Consider the following 21,250-nt stretch of genomic DNA (forward strand, 5'->3'; position numbering starts at 1 on the left):
GCTTGTGTGCGGCTGCTCGGAAATGGAAACCCACTTCATGAAGCTCCCTACAAACAGTTCTTGTGCTGATGTTGCTTCCAGAGGCAGTTTGGAACTCAGTGGTGAGTGTTGCAACCGAGGACATACGATTTTATGCGTTACGTGCTTCCGCACTCGGTGGTCCTGTTCTGTGAGCTTGTGTGGCCTACCACTTCACAGCTGAGCTGTTGTTGCTCCTAGACGTTTCCACTTCACAATAACAGTACTTAAAGTTGACTGGGAAGAAATTTGATGAACTGACTTGTAGGAAAGGTGGCATCCCATGACGGTGCCACATTTAAAGTTACTGAGCTCTTCACTACGGGCCATACTACTGCCAATGTTTGTCTATGGAGATTGCATGGCTGTGTGCTCAATTTTTTTTTATACACCTGTCAGCCATGGGTGTGGCTGAAATAGCCGAATCCACTAATTTGAAGAGGTGTCCACATCATTTTGGCCTTGTAGTGTAGGACTGTATTATCTTACACTTGAATCTGAAATAGGATTGCCTAAACTTCCATTCCCCTCATAAAACAGGATTACTACCACACAGAAATTAGCTGACACAAGCAGCCTGTATAAAAGCTTTTCAACATATGCAGTGACCTTTCCAGCTAAAGTAATCAATACAGTGTTGGCAACATGAGGAGGAGCCCACATAGTCCATACATACTACAGAATGAGAATTGAACTCCTTAAATGTCTGTAGTACACTCATGAACTGAACCTGACCTCAAAACCTTCGCCCACAGAGCATGAGAAGAGCAGCCTGTGACCCCTAACATCTCCAACGGTCTACAGTATCTTTCAACCCCAGTCTGTGGAAGTAGTTGATTCTGAAATTAGTGTGGGACTGTCTGGGAGATTTACAATAGTATTTTGTGTGAGAAATATTGTTGTGAAAAGGATTATAGCCTATAAATAAAATGAGACTGATCGAGATGGTACTGCAGGTGACCCAGTCCAGCAGTCTGCAATATCATATTACACACACACACACACACACACACACACATGGGCTAGGCCTAATGAGCACAATGTTTTTGTATTAATTAGACCTAACACCATATTGCTTGTTAGAATGTACATAATTTAGGTTATTACCCAGACTGGGCCAGCCCTATCCTGGCCCACATTTCAATCCAAGGTGTGAGGAAATAACTCTCACAACCCCACTCCACTCTAACCAGTGTCGGGTAACCTACCCAGGATCTATTTTTACTTTCGCTCTTATTAGCTACTCCATTTAAAATTTTATTTTACCAGCCCAGACCAGCAGAGTGCTGCTCTTGCTAATATTTGATAGCTTGTAGGAATTAATGTTGTTTTAGTCTATACCTAGAGATATTCTAAATGCTTATTGACAGAAATAAAGTGCATTAAAACAGCACTCTTTTAGCGATGAAGTCTAGAGATAGTAGTGGGTCATAGAGGGTCATGTTTGAGATAGGCAGTCATGAAATATATTCATTCCTAGAATAACCTGTTAATGTTAGCTGATCTGAGATCAGACCTAGGAATTATAATTATAAATTATTTTTGCAGAAAAAGCAGAAACTTAAACAGCTTTCATGGTAGGTTATCCTAGGGCTAGGTCATTGGAATGGCAGTAGCCTCTTATAAATTGACTAATGATAGCCCATGCAATTGCCACTGACTTCAGTGCTGTCATTCTCACACGCGCAGTCACCCGGCTGTCGAAGTCTGGTGACAGGAATATGGGCGAATTGACTTGGAGAATCTTTTTCCTCGGTTTCCTTAATTTTAAAACAGAAAAATATGTCATCGCTGAAAACAGAAAATTGGGAATCTCATTTAGAGTTTTTCAGATCTGTGTGCTGCTATACGTGATCGGGTGAGGTGCATGTTTTATTTTATTGTATTGCATGCTCGCGACGTAAAAATAATGTACTAAATCATGTATTAAAAGTGCCAATCATTATTTAGATACAAAGTCGCAGCTACAGTAGATTTAATTGTACATTTTGGGTGTCTTTGAGGTCGTTCAAACTGTCATCATGAAACATAGGGCTTGGGAGTACATTTTTTTTATTAAACTGGGCAAGTCAGTTAAGAACTAATTCTTATTTACAATGATAGCCTACACCGGACAGAGCCGAACGACGCTGGGCCAAATGTGCGCCGCCCTATGGGACTCAATCACGGCCGGTTGTGATACAGCATGGATTCGAACCAGGGTGTCTGTAGTGACGACTCTAGCACTGAGATGCAGTGGCTTTGACCGCTGCGCCGCTGACTGACGATTTTGAAGCTGTAATTTTCATAGTCATGGCACGCGTTCTGTAAGAGCTATTGAAGCTCGATATAGAAAAACAAAAAAAAGGAAAACAACTTTCAATAGAAAAACCTGTGGGTTTGTGTCGATTCTCCCCCAATTCAGAATATATCATTTTCATAGTCATGGTAAGAGCTATTGAAAATTGAAAGCAAAAATAAATAAAATACATCTAAAAAAATAAAAGGTATCGATTTTTGTCCATCCTCCCCGATTCAGAATATATAATGTTCAAAGTCTTACACAAAGTGTGTAAGAGCTATTGAAGATTGAATGCTACAAGCTCGTGTCACACCTGTATTTGGGGAGTTTCTCCCATTCTTCTCTGCAGACGCTCTCAAGCTCTGTCGAGTTGGATGGGGAGTGTTGCTATACAGTTATTTTCAGGTCTCTCTAGAGATGTTTGATTGAGTTCAAGTCTGGGCTCCGGCTGGGCCACTCAAGGACATTCAGAGAATTGTCTTGAAGCCACTCCTGTGTTATCTTGGCTGTGTGCTTAGGGTCGTTGTCCTGTTGGAAGGTGAACCATCGCCCCAGAGGTCCTAAGCGCTCTGGAGCAGGTTTTCGTCAACGATCTCTCTGTACTTTGCTCTGTTCATCTTTCCCTTGATCCTGACTAGTCTCTCAGTCCCTGCTGCTGAAAAACATAGCCACAGCATGATGCTGCCACCACCATGCTTCACCGTAGGAATGGTGCCAGGTCATCTTCAGACGTGATGCTTGGCATTCAGTCCAAATAGTTCAATCTTGGTTTCATTAGACCAGAGAATCTTGTTTCTCATGGTCGGAGAGTCTTTTACGTGACTTTTGGCAAACTCCAAGAGGGCTGTCATGTTACTGAGGAGTGGCTTCCGTCTGGCCACACTACCATAAAGGCCTGATTGGTGCAGAGATGGTTGTTCTTCTGGAAGGTTCTCCCATCTCCACAGAGGAAGTCTGGAGCTCTGACAGATTGACCAACAGGTTCTTGGTCACCTCCCTGACCAGGGCCCTTCTCCCCCCATTGCTCAGTTTGGCCGGGCGGCCAGCTCTAGGAAGAGTCTTGGTGGTTTCAAACTTCTTCCATTTAATAACGATGGAGGCCACTGAGTTCTTGGGGACCTTCAATGCTGCAGAAATGTTTTGGTACCTTTCCCAAAATCTGTGCCTCAACACAATCCTGTCTCGGAGCTCTACGGGCAATTCCTTCGACCTCATGGCTTGGTTTTTGCTCTGATATGCACTGTCAACGGTGGGACCTTATATAGACAGGTGTGTGCCTTTCCAAATCATGTCCAATTAGTTTTTTATTTGTAGTAAATGTAACCTTTATTTAACTTTTTATTTAATCCATTTTATAATAAGGCTGTAACATAACAAAATGTGGGAAAGTGAAATTTTATACAAATATCAAAATAATTGCAATTTGGGTAAATGGAAATAGTTCATAGTAAGGACGGGGTATTTTCTGCATATCCATTGTTCTTTCAAAGGCCAACCCTACCATTGGATTGCTTGGCCGAAAAACTTTTTTTTTTCATGTCATCTGACCATAGTTTGCCTTGAGTTTGCAAAATGACATTGGCACAGTGCTGATTTTAGCATGTCAGCAAAGCCACTACACAACACAACACTAAACAGAATTGTACTATAACGGTGACAAACGGTGCCCACAAACAGTTAGGCCCTACATAAAGCTGTCCCAACAGCAGAGCTTTCTTTTCAGCACCATGGAGTAAATCCTTACCACCGCCACACCTGGCTGTCAGCGGAGCCTTATCTGGCAGTGAAACAGTTAATTCAGCCTCATTTCAGCCTCTAAAAGCATCCAAGATGGTGTAGCAGACAGACGTCTTTTGTCTTCGTCTTGTCTTCGTCTATATATCTTTTTATATCTTTTTTCTTCGCTTATATTTTTTATATTTTTCTTAACCTCAACTTCAACATACCCTTCTGCAATCCGCCTCACCCACTGTGGTATGGATCTGCTATTTTCTTTACTTCAGAACCGGAAACCCCAACAGAAGCTGGCCAGCTAACTAGCTACTAGCTACTAGTCAGCTAACCACTGCTAGCGGACATCAGCTAACCTTTAGCCCAGACAACTCTTGCCAGTCTACACAGCGCGATTCAAACCAAAGTATATCAGACTTATTTTTCTCCATATCTCCGGATTCCTACCGCAAGCTCTGAACCTTTTCACCTGGATCATCACAGCTAGCTAGCTGCTATCTGAGTGTAAACTCATGGCTAACGTCTCTGTCCCGAAGCAAGCACCAATTAGCCTGGAGCTAGCCTATGCTACCGACGTAATCTGCTTGAGGGTTTTTTTCAACAGGCACCCCAATCGCGACATCCCCTGAATAGTCCATCTGCTAGCCTGATAGCCGTGGACCGCTAGCTGTCTAGAGCATATCGGACTGTTAGCTCAAGAGGCCCATTGGACAATTTCTTGGGCCACTATACCTATTTTGCCAATTGGCCTGGACACTTTTACTACACGGAGCCCTGCTGATCCATCTCGGCTGGTCTGCCGACGTAACTGCATGAGGGGGCTACAACAGACTTCTTTCGTCGCGACGTCCCTCTAAGGCCCTTCTGCTAGCTTGCTATCCCTGGCCTGCTAGCTGTCTGAATCGCCGTGTCTCCAGCCTGCTTAGCTACTCACTGGACCATAATGATCACTCGGCTACGCATGGTTTGTGATTATTATCTTATTTCACTGTGGTGCCTTTAGCCCTGCTCAGTATGCCTTAGCTAACCCTTTAGTTCCACCCCCCCCCCCCCCCCCCCCACACATGCGGTGACCTCACCTGGTTTAAATGATGTTTCTAGAGACAATATCTCTCTCATCGTCACTCAATGCCTAGGTTTACCTCCACTGTATTCACATCCTACCATACCTTTGTCTGTACATTACGCCTTGAAACTATTCTACCGTGCCCAGAAACCTGCTCTTTTTACTCTCTGTTCCGAACGTACTAGACAACCAGTTCTTATAGCCTTTAGCCGTACCCTTATCCTACTCCTCCTCTGTTCCTCTGGTGATGTAGAAGTTAATACAGGCCCACTCCCATTCCCCAGGCGCTCTCTTTTGATGACTTCTGTAACCGTAATAGCCTTGGTTTCATGCATGTTAACATCAGAAGCCTCCTGCCTAAGTTTGTTTTATTCACTGCTTTAGCACACTCTGCCAACCCAGATGTCCTAGCCATGTCTGAATCCTGGCTTAGGAAGACCACCAAAAACCCTGACATTTCCATCCCTAACTACAACATTTTCCAACAAGATAGAACTGCCAAAGGGGGCGGAGTTGCAATCTACTGCAGAGATAGCCTGCAGAGTTCTGTCTTACTATCCAGGTCTGTGCCCAAACAATTTTACAAATCCATCTTTCCAGAAACAAGTCTCTCAACGTTGCCACTTGCTATAGACCACCTTCTGCCCCACCATATGTGAATTGATTGCCCCCCCATCTATCTTCAGACCTGCTGTTAACACTGCTCTTAAATTATTTGGATTTATGGTGCTTTCAAGACAACTGGGAACTCGAGAAAAAAAAACAAGGTTGAATCATGACGTCAGTGATCTCCAGAAAGAGGCTAGAGTTCCCGACTTGGAACTCCGAGTTGGATTACTGTTCAAAACGTATTTTCCCTTTCGGAGCTCGTTTTTTTTTCTTGAGTTCCCAGTTGTCTTGAACTCACTGAAGTCTGAGATTGCCAATTTCCGAGTTTCCAGTTGTTTTGAGCACGGCAGAAGTCATGCTGGATTGACAGCATAGCCAATGTATTCAACATTTTCTGGCCCATGGTGTTGAATGTGAATGTTTATCCTTTTAAGCTTGGAAAAGAGACCCCATACTTGGACCACACACCCTCTCCACTGAATAGCAGGCTAGTGATTGCTTTGCAACACTTGCAGTTAGCCACCGATTCCTTCCTAACCACTCATTGTTGAATTAGCGATTTCAAACTTGTTGTGTAATGTTTATGTCCAATGGCCGATGAGTATGTTTAATTTATAATTTCTCTTTATATGACAAGGTTTGAAAAGGATTTGCCGGTAGATTATCGACTTGATTCATGACGATGACTGCTTGTCTAGTTTGCTCGCTAAGATTGTGAAAGTATGATGTTGACATGTCCAATCAAAGCTACGGTAGATATAATGTGATTTAACATAATTTTATCTGTGGCCATTGACCTTGAGCCTTCTTGGATGGGCACTTTTAATGTAAATCTATGGCAGCAACCAAGGGGCTTGAATTTTTGAGCTCTACCCGTAGATTTTGCCGTGATGAAGTGTCCCCATGAGTGACAAAACACTGAGCCAATCATGGCGCAACTAGAGAACATTATCAACCCCTTTGCTCTGTATTTTCTGCTGGCTGCCCCACCACTACAGAAAGCATTGAGCTAGGCTGAAACACCTGCATTTTGGAGCTGCCTTACAAAAAGAGACCATGTTTGTATGCAGCTTTATTGACTCAAATTTGTTTTTTATTACATTGTTTGCAAACAGATTTGTTTTCTTTTGCTAAACAGGTGGGGCTCAAAACTCCCTAAATGACGGGTTGCCACTGCATTGGCACTTTGATTGGAACCGGTGCTATGGTCATGTGACACGAATATCGAGCTCTTTGGCCACGCTTATCAGTGGTGGGTTTTTGCACACACCAGAAATCCACAAAAAAAAATGTTAATTGACCACAAAATCAACATTTTGCAATGGCCATCTCAGTCTCCCCAGCCAGCACATTTGGGTCCTTGGAAGTTGTCAGAAGGTCCATTTTTGGTTTCCCATTGGTTCTGGTAAAATACACATCTTCTGGGAATGTACATCTTTAGGTAGCAGGGAGGTTCTGATAATGCTTTACTATGATTCCCTGAAAGTTTTCCTGGGATGCTTAGGTTAACTGTTTTGAACAGATAGGACACATAAATTAATTTGCTCCATGGCATTAGTCCACTGCACCACCAGGATGGCGCAAGCATGCTATCTTTTTTAACTCATACAAAGCTGTTCATTTCAGTCTATTCAAATGGAAACTTCAAAAGGAAACAATCACTCATTAAGATCAAGTGTGGCCAATTAGTGTTTTTTTTAACATGGATTTTTAAGGAACTCAGTCCGGCTTTCAACAGACTCTTGAAAGTTGTAATAGTAGATTGCACTTGGTGCAATTTAGAAATTGGGTAGTGCATCATCAGTTTTCCTCATGTAATGTCAGTCATTGCATACCAGATCATCTAGTCCATGTTAGCTAACATTTTTTAAGTGGGTTTTTTAGCCCATAGATTTTGTTGTAGTGTTTGAGTCACTCAAATATCCCATGAATACACTTTAGACATGGTAAAATGTATAGAATTAAAAATGCAAGAAAATTAGCTTTGAAACTGCAAAATTGTCTCTGCCCCCATAACAAAATGTGTAAATTTGCAGGAAATAAACTTTAAATCTGAAGATTCACAATTCTGAATGGGGGGGCTGAGTGAAAAAGTTTGAGAACCCCTGAGATAGAGAGAGTTTTGTTGACACTTTTAGCAGTTGATGTTATTCTTTAATAACACAGACCCCAAAGCAAAATAGGGGAGGAAAATAGGTTTATTCAAATAGGACAAATCATGATTGGAAGTAGATGGTCGTTCTCCCCTGTCCTCAGTGATGCTCTCCAGTGATCCTTTTAAAATGTTTTATTTAACCTTTATTTAACCAGGAAAAGCCCATTGAGACACAGAGTCTCTTTTTCAAGGGAGACCTGGCCAAGAAGGCAGCAACAATCAATACATGACATAATTAAACATACAACAATACAACAACATGATCCAGCCTAAATAAAACATTTACACTCCTCTGTAACAGTCTCCCATCAATATTTTAAATCCATTCAGTGGCACTAATTTATCTAGATGAAGCATGTATTGTAGATTATTCCATGCGTTTGGTGCACAAGAAGGCAGTCTTGTCTAATACTGTGAATGTCCTGGGGACTTTAAGTAGCAACCACCTAGCAGACCGGGTATGGTAACTGCTGGTGGTGAAGGAGACCAGACTACATAGGTAAAGAGGGAGTTTACCCAAAAGGGCTTTCTAGATGAACACATACAAATGTATCTTTCTGCGCATATAAATATAAAATGGTCCAACCTACCATTTGGTACAATGTGCAATGGTGGGTGAGGGACTTGGCATTTGTAATAAAGCACAAGGATGCATGATAAACAGAGTCCAGTCTCTGGAAGACGGAGGAGGCTGCATGCATTTACAACAAGTCACCATAATCAATTACAGAGAGAAAAGTGGCCTGATAAAGCTTCTTTCTAGCCATTCTCTCCTGTGGTTCTTTCCTGTGATTATCTCCACAGAACAAAGGGACAGGATCTAGTTTTATAACCCAGCCCTAGCCTGTGGTTGACCAATTAGAAGTCAGTGCGACTGGGCCAATGGCCGTGCAGTGCGACTGGGCCAATGGCCAAATAACAAGTATCCTATTTCAGGTTCATTGTGTAGACAAATTCCTCCTATGTCTCTGACCCATTAAAAAATAATTCCCTATTGCAGAAAAAACACTATTTCCATTGATCGTTAATTCTTTTGACTTCTCATCCTCTTGACCTCTCGTACTCTGTCTCTGCGTTGTGTATTTATCTTTGACATATTCTTATAACGCTGAGAAAGGGGGATACCTAGTCAGTTGTCCAACTGAATGTATTCAACTGAAATGTGTTTTCCACATTTAACCCAACCCCTCTGAATCAGAGAAGTGCAGTGGGCTGCCTTAATCTACATCCACATCTTCGGCGCCTGGGGAACACTGGGTTAACTGCCTTGCCCAGGGGCAGAATGACAGATTTTTACCTTGTCAGCTTAGGGATTCAGTCCAGCATCCTTCCGGTTACTGGCCCAATGCTTCTAGCCACTAGGCTAGAACAGAATGTTTATGTTTTTAAATAACATTCTTAGGATGTTCTTTGAACGTTACTAATGTTTTATTGTGGTTTTTATGGAACATTTTCATAATGTTCTGAGAACTTGACTTTAAATAGAACCATGAGGAAACCTGCAGAAAAGGTTATGCGGAAGTACTGAAATTCCCACAGAAGAACATTGTTTCTTAATGTTCTGGGAACGTGACTTTAAATAGAACCATGAGGAAACCTGCGTAAAACATCACCTACTGGGCACAGATGTCAATTCATCGTCTATTTCACATTGGTACAATGTAATTTCTTTGAAATTACGTGGATGTAACATTGATTGAATGAGTGTGTTCCCAGCAGGTATGCCTCAGTGTTGAAATCCCCACATCGTTTCTTAACGTTCTCTGAATATTCGGAGAAAATTACTTTAAATAGAACCATTAGGAAACCTACAGAAAACGGTATGCTGAAGTACTGAAATTACCACAGAAGAACGTTGTTTCTTAACGTTCTCGGAACATTCTGAGAACTTGACTTTAAATAGAACCATGAGGAAACCTGTGGGAAACGTTATTCTGTAGTACTGAAATTCCAACAGAAGAACGTTGTTTCTTAACATTCTCTGAATGTTCTGAGAACATGACTTTAAATAGAACCATGAGGAAACCTACAGAAAATCTTATGCTAAAGTAATGAAATTGTGGAAAGCTTGTATGCAAAATAACCCCGGGACAACCATGATCTGGCCATGCTCTAAGAATGGTTTCAGAATGTTATGGACTAACTGGGTCTGGACTTGAACCCCATTGTGTTTGAATTGAAGAGGACAGTCCATAAGGCTTAAGTGCAGATGAAGGATTTCAAGGATCTGGAAATATTCTGTATGGAGGAATGGTCTAAGACCCCTCCCAATGTGTTTTCTAATCTCATAAAACATTTTAGAAAAAGGCTCAGTGTCGTTATCCTCGCAAGGGCCCTGCTGGAGTATTTAAAACAGGGGATACTATCTTTTTGAGACTTCTTTTATATTATTTGTTAAACAAATTCCCTTTCTCTGAACAATTGTATTAGTATAAAATAATATATTTATATATTTTTTTTTTATCATACAATATAGACAGTGTTATAGAGTGCACTTGACATTTCTATGTCTTATGACTCAGCACATGAATGAAAGCTTTAATATATCCAGGGCACTAGGCCCAAACTGTAATTTGTTCAAAGTTTGTTCAAATTACCATCAATGTAATTTCTATATGCGACTGACAACGGCTCAACATTTTCAAATGTGACCGAGTTAGAACGATTTTAAAAAATATATATTTTTAAAGTTGCGGCTTAGACTAAATGTAAGAAATCAACCAATCAATCAATTAATCAATAACCGGTGCATTTAAATTCTCAGGTGGGTCTTAGTGTATAAGAAGGGGTACCAATCGAGGGAAGAGACCGTCCAGAGCTCTGTCATCACCAAGCTGAAAGGAGTGGTCATGACCAACAACACAGAATCTGGACTGTACCTATGGGGGGCTGAGGATTATGTCATACCTCCAACGGTGAGATCCGGGAACTTTTGGGGAGATTTTATGTACACAGGTAAAGCTGGCGCAGTACACAGCTTTACTGCTAGATGATTCATTAAAGTCTATTTGAGTTGAAGCTGAAGCTCATCAGTGATACAGCAAGTCATTGGTTGTATATTTCAAGTACAATGAGTCACATTTTTACGGGGTCTTAACTCACTTTCATCAGTTTTCAATCACACCGAAATAGTTTTTTAAATAGCATGACACCACATGCAGATTTATATCACATCAATAGAGACAGTATATCTGACCATGCCATGAGAATAGTACACTTTTACAAACACTGGCATGAGCATGTCTGTCAGCTATTTTGAACATACAGTTTTAGAATATGATAAGTTGACATGTATTTAGAGTGCTCTTCAATTATTATCAAGAATACGTCTGATGTCTTTAAATAATGTGCATTTTGTAAGGTAATGGAAAAGGCAATGATTGGGGTCATTGGACATTATACTTTGCAGGCTATAGAGCAATAGGAAAATCACACCTTTCGCTATATACTGTACATTTTAACTATAAACTATTGAGTCTTTTTTTCTCCTCAAGGGACAAACCATTTTATCTGTCCTGTTAAATAAAAGAGAGAGGGTTGTTCCCCAAGTCTAATTCCTATAATTCTCTTAACCTTTAGCGACTCAGTGATAAACAGATTACATAGAAAGGTCTGCTCTTGTCCACATGGTGAGCCCAGTCAGATCTCCTTCATTTTGTAAGGCTATATTAATATGGAGTGAGAAGCTGTGCTATTTACATTTAAGCATGCGGCATTAAAAGCTTTGATAAATTAATATGTATTTAGGGCTTTGATTTTGTACAATTAATACACAGTCCCCTAACTAACCTGACCGAGGAAAGTATAGTGTCCAACATTTTAGCTTGTTGTTGATTTTCAGGGTGAACAAGTCTTCTTCATTGTTACAAACTACCTTGAGACCCCAAATCAGAGGCTTGGGTTCTGTGCTGAGGTGAGTGAAAGCAATATTGTATTACTGTAATCGAGACAAAAATCTTGTTAATTGACTTTATTTTGAAAGATCCCCCAATTCTGAGATAGAGATTGGATGACTGTGCAGCTGAGATAGGAATACTTTAATGATCCAATCAAACAAGGAAATTAAACTCTGCATTGATGATGCAAGTATTCTCACCATATATGGCAAAGTAAACAGAAAATCGACTGGTAATTTGGGGCGGATGTCAGAATCCAAACTGCTTATAGCAGGTAATTATGATGCCTTAGTAGGCCCAACAGTTTTTTCCCCAGAGAGAGATGGCTTGACCTTGACCTTGCTTGTTTGATATTATAGTAGGCTTTCGGTGCCGTTATGATGATTTTCAGAAAAGTTATGAAAAATATATTAATTATATTTAAAATGATAAAAATGTTCATAGTATGAAGGGGGCGATTTGGCACTGTTCACTGGTCCAATAACATTGTGTATACCTAAATAGCTTTAGTATTCAAATGATACTCCCTATTGTGTTCACCATGCTATTGTATGTTGCCGTCGTCTCTAGGCTCTTCAATACACAGCTTTGAATACAGGTTTGCATTTTGAACTACAGCAACGTGTCCTTTTTTCTCCAGAGCCCTAAGGTGCCAGATGGCCAATGTGTAAACAATGAGGATTGTGCCGAGGGTGAAGTGGTAATAGCTGGCAATGGTAAGGACTAATATGGTCAACTGGGGCAGTCTATCTCATTTCAATTTCAATTTCCAAGATAACATTTATTTACAGATTAACACTGGTTATGGTCACATTTCTCTTAAATGCACATTACCACTAATTTTTAGGAAGTGTATAAGAATCACCAGGATTGGAATTGGACATGAATATGTCTCTCTTAAAAAATTCCTTGATATTGACATTTAAAAAAATCAATTTTGCATGTTAAAATGATTCAACTCTGGGATCTCGTACGTGTTACCATTCCCCTTAATTTCCACCCAGAATATTATGTCTTTCCAGGATGTTGACAGGGATCTTTGCTTTTCCCTGCAGGGGTAAAGACTGGATTGTGTTTAAACTCTACAGGGACCTGTGAGATACATGGCTGGTGTCCCGTCGAGACGGTCCGGAAACCCTCGTGAGAATTCATCCTCTTTTGCTGTGAAAATAATGAAATACTCACTTTTGCATTGACACTCCACTAAAGATTGAGGATCTTAATTTGAGCCAATTTGCTACAGCAGGAATATAATCCTGCAGCAACAGGACATGTGAATTATTATGTGGATTAGAACTTTTGTAGTGGTTCATACATTATTTTGTTAGGGCAAATCAAGTCTGAAATTTCAAAGTAGAAATGACGAACTTTAGAAGCCTTTTTAAAACTCAAATACCCTACAAGTTTGCATTTCCTGCTTTGGAGGAAAATTCTCAGCAACCAAAAGATTAAGATCCTATGTACTTCAGCATGAAGTACCTTGTCCTGATTATCTACCATTAGGTAGCAGTCACTCTGGATTAACACTTTTCCACTTCATTTCCAGGGAGGCTTTATTAAGCAAGGCAGAAAACTTCACAATTTACATCAAGAACTTTGTCAGGTTTCCGAAGTTTGAATTCTCCAAGTAAGTGGTTATGAGTGGTGCTAAGTGGTGCTTGTTCATACAGACCTCAACGTAGTCCCTAGAGACTGTCTGTCTCTACAGACACAGTCAGTGTCAGTGACATAGATCAGTAAGTATGTGTGAGTTGGGCAGTGGGGGATACATGTCCTAGCACTGCTTTGAATAGCTATGAGGGTGCACAGTCCCTTCTATTTATATACCCCCAAAGCCATATATGTGTGTGTGTGTGTGTGTGTGTGTGTGTGTGTGTGTGTGTGTGTGTGTGTGTGTGTGTGTGTGTGTGTGTGTGTGTGTGTGTGTGTGTGTGTGTGTGTGTGTGTGTGTGTGTGTGTGTGTGTGTGGTGAGGTCATCTGAGACGTCCTTGACAGCAGAGCAGGACCAGCCCTGGACAGGTGTTAGAACAGATCTGATTGGCTCACTAGGCTCTCATGCCAATAAGGCTGTTGTAGAAGGTTTAATCAGCTAGAACATTGGTATTGTCTTTCTAAGCCTAACCTGGAAATTACAGAGACGTCAGACCTCTGCCAATTGATAATTTCAGTTGTAGATCTTTTGATTACGTTGTGTGTATTGAAGGTAAAATGTCTAAACCATGAAGTAATTGATCTATAAAGTTACTTGATATGATATGTAGCTCTGTGCTATTCCTTATCTAAGCAAGGGTCAAAGAGAAAGCTTGTTATTTGAAGCTGATAAGATAACTTCACTGCTCAGTTTATGTTTTAGGCCTATGACCTTTTTGGGATTTAGACAAGGAGAAGTATGATACTGAACTACTAAGCACATAGCTAAAAGCTACATGTCCTGTTCTGTCTTCTTTCTCCTCAGGTCAAATGTTCTGGACACCGGTAATGACTCCTATCTAAAGAGATGTTCCTATGACAACGTCCTCCAACCCTACTGCCCCATCTTTCGTCTGGGAGACCTGGTCAGCAGGACTGGACACGACTTTCAGGACATGGCTGTAGTGGTACAGATTTACAATCTTTTTGTTTTGAAATGTACACTTTATTTAACCAAGTAGTCACATTGAGGTTAGGTGACCTTTTTCCCTGGCAGAGCTGGCATAGAGGGGCAGCAATGTTGTATAAAAACAACGGTTTATCAGCATACAGTACGTTGCTACCCAGGAAAGACACTCAATACAATGCATTAAACAGTCAGTAATCAGGGTTGGGTATTTAGTTTAACAGTGCGTCCGAATGATGTTTTTCAGGCCTTCGTCATGCTATCCAAGCAGTGTGGGAGGGATGTAGGTCTCTCCTCCTTCAGTCCATTTCATAATGATGCTTGCTTTCAGGCAGTTAGGTAATTACCATTATTTTGATGACCTTTAATTAGACTTTTGCCATGTAGGCTGCGGTCATTAGGCATGAAATTGAAATGAATAACAACTATGGTTGCATAATAACAACATTATGAAACATAACAGTTGTTAGATCTCTATTAAGTGGCTTGACACAGAGCCCTGTATAACGTACCCTCACCTCAACTTCCCAGCAAGGTCAGGTTAGACATTTACAAGTAAATACTACCTCTGGTTGTTAGTGTAGCAGGACACCCAGCATAGAATAAAACAATAGTTAACCAGAGCCATTCTTACCATATGTCAAATTAAATCTATTTGTCACATGCGTTGAATACAACAAGTGTAGACCTTACCGTGAAATGCTTAGTTACAAGCCCTTAACCAACAATGCAGTTCAAGAAGAGTTAAAGAAAATATTTACCAAATAAACTGAAGTAAAAAATAAAACACAAAAATAATACAAAGTAACACAATAACATAACAATAACGAGGCTATATACATGGGGAACCGGTACAGAGTCAGTGTGCGGGGGTACAGTTTAGTTGAGGTAATTTGTACATGTAGGTAGGGGTGAAGTGACTATGCATAGATAATAAACAGCGAGTAGCAGCAGTGTACAAAACAAATTGGGGGATGTCAATGTAAATAGTCAACATTAATTGTCAACAGTCTTATTGCTTGGGGGTAGAAGCTGTTAAGGAGCCTTTTGGTCCGAGACTTGGCACTCCGGTACCGCTTGCTGTATGGTAGCAGAGAAAACAGTCTATGACTTGGGTGACTGGAGTCTCTGACAATTTTATGGGCTTTCCTCTGACACCGCCTATTACATAGGTCCTGGATGGCAGGAAGCTTGGCCCTAGTGATGTACTGGGCCGTACGCACGACCCTCTGTAGCGCCTTACGGTCAGATGCCGAGCAGTTGCCATACCAGGCGGTGATGCAACCGGTCAGGATGCTCTCAATGGTGCAGCTGTAGAACTTTTTGAGGATCTGGGGACCCATGCCAAATCTTTTCAGTCTCCTGAAGGGGAAAAGGTTTTGTTGTGCCCTCTTCACGACTGTCTTAGTGTGTTTGGACCATGATAGTTCGTTGGTGATGTGGACACCAAGGAACTTGAAACTCTCGACCCGCTCCACTACAGCCCCTTTGATGTTATAATGGGGGCCTGTTCGGCCTGCCTTTTCCTGTGGTCCACGATCAGCTCCTTTGTCTTGCTCCCATTGAGGGAGAGGTTGTTGTCCTGGCACCACACTGACAGTTCTCTGACCACCTCCGTATAGGCTGTCTCATCGTTGTCGGTGATCAGGCCTACCGCTGTTGTGTCGTCAGAAAACTTAATGATAGTGTTTGAGTCGTGTTAGGCCACGCAGTCGTGGGTGAACAGGGAGTACAAGAGTGGACTAAGTACAAATCCCTGAGGGGCCCCAGTGTTGAGGATCAGCATGGCATACGTGTAGTTGCCTACCCTTACCACCTGTGGGCGGCCCGTCAGGAAGTCCAGGATTCAGTTGCAGAGGGATGTGTTTAGTCCTAGGGTCCTTAGCTTAGTGATGAGCTTCGTGGGCACTATGGTGTTGAATGCTGAGCTGTAGTCAATGAACAGCATTCTCACATAGGTGTTCCTTCTGTCCAGGCAGGAAAGGGAAGTGTGGAGTGCGATTGAGATTGTGTCATCTATGGATTTGTTGGGGCGGTATGCGAATTGGAGTGGGTCTAGGGTATCCGGGAGGATGCTGTTGATGTTTATTTTAATAATCGGACACGATTGGTAGATTAACAAGAAGTTTGTCTTTCATTTGGTGTATTGCACTTGTGAATGTATGAAAGTTACATATTTCCGCTAGCAGAACCCCTAGCCATAAGAAGATAAGGGGCTTGGTAACAAAACGGATGGCACTGTGATAGACTACATCCAGTTTGCTAAGTAGAGTATTGGAAGCTATTTTGTAGATGATATCGCCGAAGTCGAGGATCGGTAGGAGAGTCAGTTTTACTAGGGTAAGTGTTGTATAGCATTGAAGCTCGTTTGGAGGTTAGTTAAGACAGTGTCCAAAGAAGAGCCAGAAGTTTACAGAATGGTGTTGTCTGCGTAGAGGTGGATCAGGGAATTATCCGCCGCAAGAGCGACATCATGGATATATACAGAGAAGAGAGTCGGCCCGAGAATTGAACCCTGTGGCACCCCCATAGAGACTGCCAGAGGTCCGGACAACAGGCCCTCCAATTTGACACACTGAACTCTGTCTGCAAAGTAGTTGGTGAACCAGGCGAGGTAGTCATTTGACAAACCAAGGCTATTGAGTCTGCCGATAAGAATACGGTGATTGAAAGAGTCGAAAGCCTTGGCCAGGTTGAAGAAGACGGCTGCACAGTACTGTCTTTTATCGATGGTGGTTATGATATCGTTTAGTACCTTGAACGTGCCTGAGGTGCACCCGTGACCAGCTCGGAAACCAGATTGCACAGCGGAGAAGGTACTGTGGGATTCGAAATGGTCAGTGATCTGTTTATTAATGTGGCTTTCGAAGACTTTAGAAAGGCAGGGCAGGATGGATATAGGGAGGAGGCTTCTGATGTTAACATGCATGAAACCAAGGCCTTTTCGGTTACAGAAGTCAACAAATGAGAGTGCCTGGGGGCACGCAGGGCCTGGGTTAACCTCCACATCACCTGAGAAACAGAGGAGGAGTAGGAAGAGGGTACGGCTAAAGGCTATCAAAACTGGCCGTCAAGTGCGTTGGTGACAGAGAATTAAAGGAGCAGATTTCTGGGCGTGGTAGAATAGATTCAGGGCATAATGTGCAGACAGGGGCATGGTGGGGTGTGGGTACAGTGGAGGTAAGTCCAGGCACTGAGTGATGATAAGAGAGGTTGTATCTCTGGACATGCTGGTTATAATGGGTGAGGTCACCGCATGTGTGGGAGGTGGGACAAAGGAGGTATCTGAGGCATGTAAAGTGGGACTAGGGGCTCCGCAGTAAACTAAAACAATGATAACTATCCTAAACAACAGTATTCAAGGCATATTGACATTTGAGAGATTTAAAGCAAACACAGGTGTTGATTGGTGGAGTGAGCTAAGACATCAACGGGTAAGACAACAACAGCTAATCAGCTAAGACAACAACAACAGGTAAAATGGTGATGAATTGGCAGAGAGGGTAAGTTAACTACACACAGGGGCTGAGTTCGGGGCTAGGGCCGACAGATAACGGCGGGATGCCGTGTCGACAAAGGATCCGGGCCAGATGGCAAAAGAGGTATTGTAATTGTAGTAATTTCGTTTGCTAGCCGGGAGATGCACCTGGCTCGCGGCTAACTGGTGCTAGCTTCGGGGCAGGAGCGTTAGCCACTATAGCCACTCGGTAGCAGCTAGCTTGCAGCGATGATCCGATGCAAAGGTCCAGCGCTTACGGCAAGTATACGGTGGAGTAGTGGATTCTAGCCGTGTTGAGTCTGGGAGGCAACGGCTGAGTAGCCGGGTGATCACAGAGTAGGCCGGGAGGCGGGCCTGTCTCAGGGCTAGCTTCGGGGCTGTGTCACTCGGTGGCAGCTAGCTAGCTGTGATGATCAGGAGTAATGGTTCAGGGTTTACGGCAAGAATCTGGCATTGTAGTGGAGAAAAACAGTCCGAGGCTGGCAGGTATTATCCAGGCTAAAAAAACGTCTGGTGCCTGTGCAGAAGGTAATGGCCGCTAGCAGTGGCTAACAATGACTAAATAGCTTGTAGCTAATTTGCTGGTTAGCTTATGATGGCTAGCTTCTGAAGGAGGTTCTGGCTATAAGTTCTTAAAAAAATAGCGGATCCGTGTCACATTGAGTGTGGCGGGTTACCGGAAGGTATATTTAATTTAAAAATGGAAAAGAGATTGAAAAATAAATTGATATATTGATATAATTGATATATACAAAAAAAGACGAAAAACACAAAAAGTAAACGAGAGGACGACAAACCACGTCTGCATGTGAGAAATGACTAGCCTTTCAAAGCACTTCACGGCTACCGACGTAGGCACTAATCATTTAGGCAGGTTACCTTCGCTTCCTTGGGCACAGGGACTATGGTGGTCTGCTTGAAACATGTAGACTCAGTAAGGGAGAGGTTGAAAATATCAGTGAAGACACTTGCCAGTTGGTCCGTGCATGCTTTGAATACACATCCTGGTAATCCATCTGGCCCTGCGGGTTTGTGAATGTTGACCTGTTTAAAGGTCTTGCTCAAATCGGCTACCGAGAGCGTTATCACACATCCAGAACAGCAGGTGCTCTCGTGCATGCTTCAGTGTTGCTTGCCTCCAAGCGAGCATAAAAGGCATTTAGCTCGTCTGGTAGGCTCGTGTCACTGGGCAGCTTGCGTCTGGGTTTCCCTTTGTAGTCCGTAATAGTTTTCAACCCCTACCACATCCGACGAGCGCCAGAGCCAGTGTAGTAGGATTCAACCTACTCCTGTATTGATGCTTTGCTTGTTTGGTGGTTCGTCTGAGGGCATAGCGGGATTTCTTATAAACGTCCGGATTAGTGTCCCGCTCCTTGAAAGCAGCAGCACTAGCCTTTAACTCGATGCGGATGTTGCCTGTAATCCATAGCTTCTGGTTGGGATATGTACGTACGGTCACTGTGGGGACGACGTCGTCGAAGCCAATGACTGAGGTGGTATTCTCCTCAAAACCATTGGATGAATCACGGAACAAATTCCAGTCTGTGCTAGCAAAACAGTCCTGTAGCGTAGCATCCGCGCCATCTGACCACTTCCGTATTGAGCGAGTCCTTGGTACTTCCTGCTTTAATTTTTGGTCGGTAGGGATCTCCTTGTCTCATCGCGCACCAGCGACTCCTGTGGCGGCCGGGCGCAGTGCGCGCTAGCCAAGGTTGCCAGGTGCACGGTGTAGCCTCCGACACATTGGTGCGGCTGGCTTCCGGGTTGGATGCGCTGTGTTAAGAAGCAGTACGGCTGGTTGGGTTGTGTATCGGAGGACGCATGACATTCAGCCTTCGTCTCTCCCGAGCCCGTACGGGAGTTGTAGCAATGAGACAAGATAGTAGCTACTACAACAATTGGATACCACGAAATTGGGGAGAAAAAGGGGTAAAAAAAATAAAAAATAAAATTTATTAAAAAAAGAAAGTACATCTTGGGGGGCGGAGTTAGCATGTTGGAGTGAACGGCTGTGCATGAGAGGCTCCTGCAACTTTTTGGCGAAATAATCTAATTTAACCTACTTTATGGCACTTTTTACAACAAACGTTTCTTTCTAATACAAGATTGTAACTTTTTATATGAAAATGCAGAGTAATAAGCGACCAAAGGACAATAAATCCACAGCGGAGGCCTACTCCCCACTAAACAACGAGACAGACAGGGTCCTCGCCCAGTAATCATCTGTTGTCACAGTTTCAAGACCAAGGATCTTATCCTGCGTGAAGTTCGAATGAGGGGCAACCTGTCACATAAAGTGCACCCATTCCGTGTCTATGAGGATTAGGTGCCCGATGTGGCAAAGCATCGCGCCGACTACAAAGATGTCATGACCAAACTCTACAAACTCCATCTTCACCCAGCCTTGCTCTTCCCTGCAAGACTAAGAATTACCCCGCCTTCCGGTGAGAAGATTTGGCTCTCCTCGGTTTTGGACGCAGAGAAGTTTATCCGGGGATGTACACCAATCCCCCGTACAGGTTAGAGTGCCTTGTCATTGTGTGTTAGGGTCTGCTCATGGACTCGAATCCATCCCGTATTAAACGGGCTCAACAAGGGCTACCGAACATGTAAGACGCTGAGCCGACCAATGGATGGCGGTCAGAGCTCTCATTTAATGTTAAATTCACTTTCATCCCGGCTGTGCTCAGAGCGATGCATATTTTTACTTCCAGGTTTGATCACTGACACCTTCGGATGGATATACTTACATTCCCCCATTTTGTTTTGTTTCGTTATTTATTTTACAATCCTTACATTATTCTTACTACCATTCCATTTATTTATTGCTTGCAGGGGAATGGGGGTGATGGTTGGGAAGGGGCAGACCTGATTAGCAAGTTGATGTTTTGTGCCGTTCTGCCCGTAGGCCGCTCTCCCGACTAGAGTCCCACCAGCCCTCTGTAGTGCTTATGGCTGTGTAGGTGTGCGTACATATAATTACTTTTTGTACTTTATTACTATTTTCTCTTAGCATTTTAGTATTATGTATGTGTATATTTTAAATCAGTGTAGATTGTTATTCTGGGGTATGAATGTTTGTATGTGTATATGTGCATATGGATGTACAGTGCCTTGCGAAAGTATTCGGCCCCCTTGAACTTTGCAACCTTTTGCCACATTTCAGGCTTCAAACATAAAGATATAAAAGTGGGACACAATCATGAAGTGGAACGACATTTATTGTATATTTCAAACTTTTTTAACAAATCAAAAACAGAAAAATTGGGCGTGCAAAATTATTCAGCCCCCTTAAGTTAATACTTTGTAGCGCCACCTTTTGCTTCGATTACAGCTGTAAGTCGCTTGGGGTATGTCTCTATCAGTTTTGCACATCGAGAGACTGAATTTTTTTCCCA

General features: G+C 42.5%; 1 protein-coding gene across 2 annotated transcripts in view; it reads left to right on the forward strand.

Annotated features, from left to right (window-relative positions):
* Window positions 1-1,265: 1,265 nt before the first annotated feature.
* LOC139423116 (P2X purinoceptor 5-like) overlaps window positions 1,266-21,250 on the forward strand; it is a 28,737-nt gene continuing 8,752 nt past the window's right edge. Inside the window, exons 1-7 of one of the 2 annotated variants that reach the window (XM_071174784.1) lie at window positions 1,266-1,876; window positions 10,625-10,775; window positions 11,702-11,773; window positions 12,397-12,472; window positions 12,812-12,896; window positions 13,303-13,383; window positions 14,213-14,354. In XM_071174784.1, coding sequence (XP_071030885.1) covers window positions 1,653-1,876; window positions 10,625-10,775; window positions 11,702-11,773; window positions 12,397-12,472; window positions 12,812-12,896; window positions 13,303-13,383; window positions 14,213-14,354 — 831 coding nt within the window. In that variant the 5' untranslated portion in view covers window positions 1,266-1,652. The remainder of the gene's footprint in view (window positions 1,877-10,624; window positions 10,776-11,701; window positions 11,774-12,396; window positions 12,473-12,811; window positions 12,897-13,302; window positions 13,384-14,212; window positions 14,355-21,250) is intronic. The other variant, XM_071174783.1, reaches the window with a different exon arrangement.

This window comes from Oncorhynchus clarkii, chromosome 12 (genome assembly GCF_045791955.1).
Source record: "Oncorhynchus clarkii lewisi isolate Uvic-CL-2024 chromosome 12, UVic_Ocla_1.0, whole genome shotgun sequence".
NCBI lineage: Eukaryota > Metazoa > Chordata > Actinopteri > Salmoniformes > Salmonidae > Oncorhynchus > Oncorhynchus clarkii.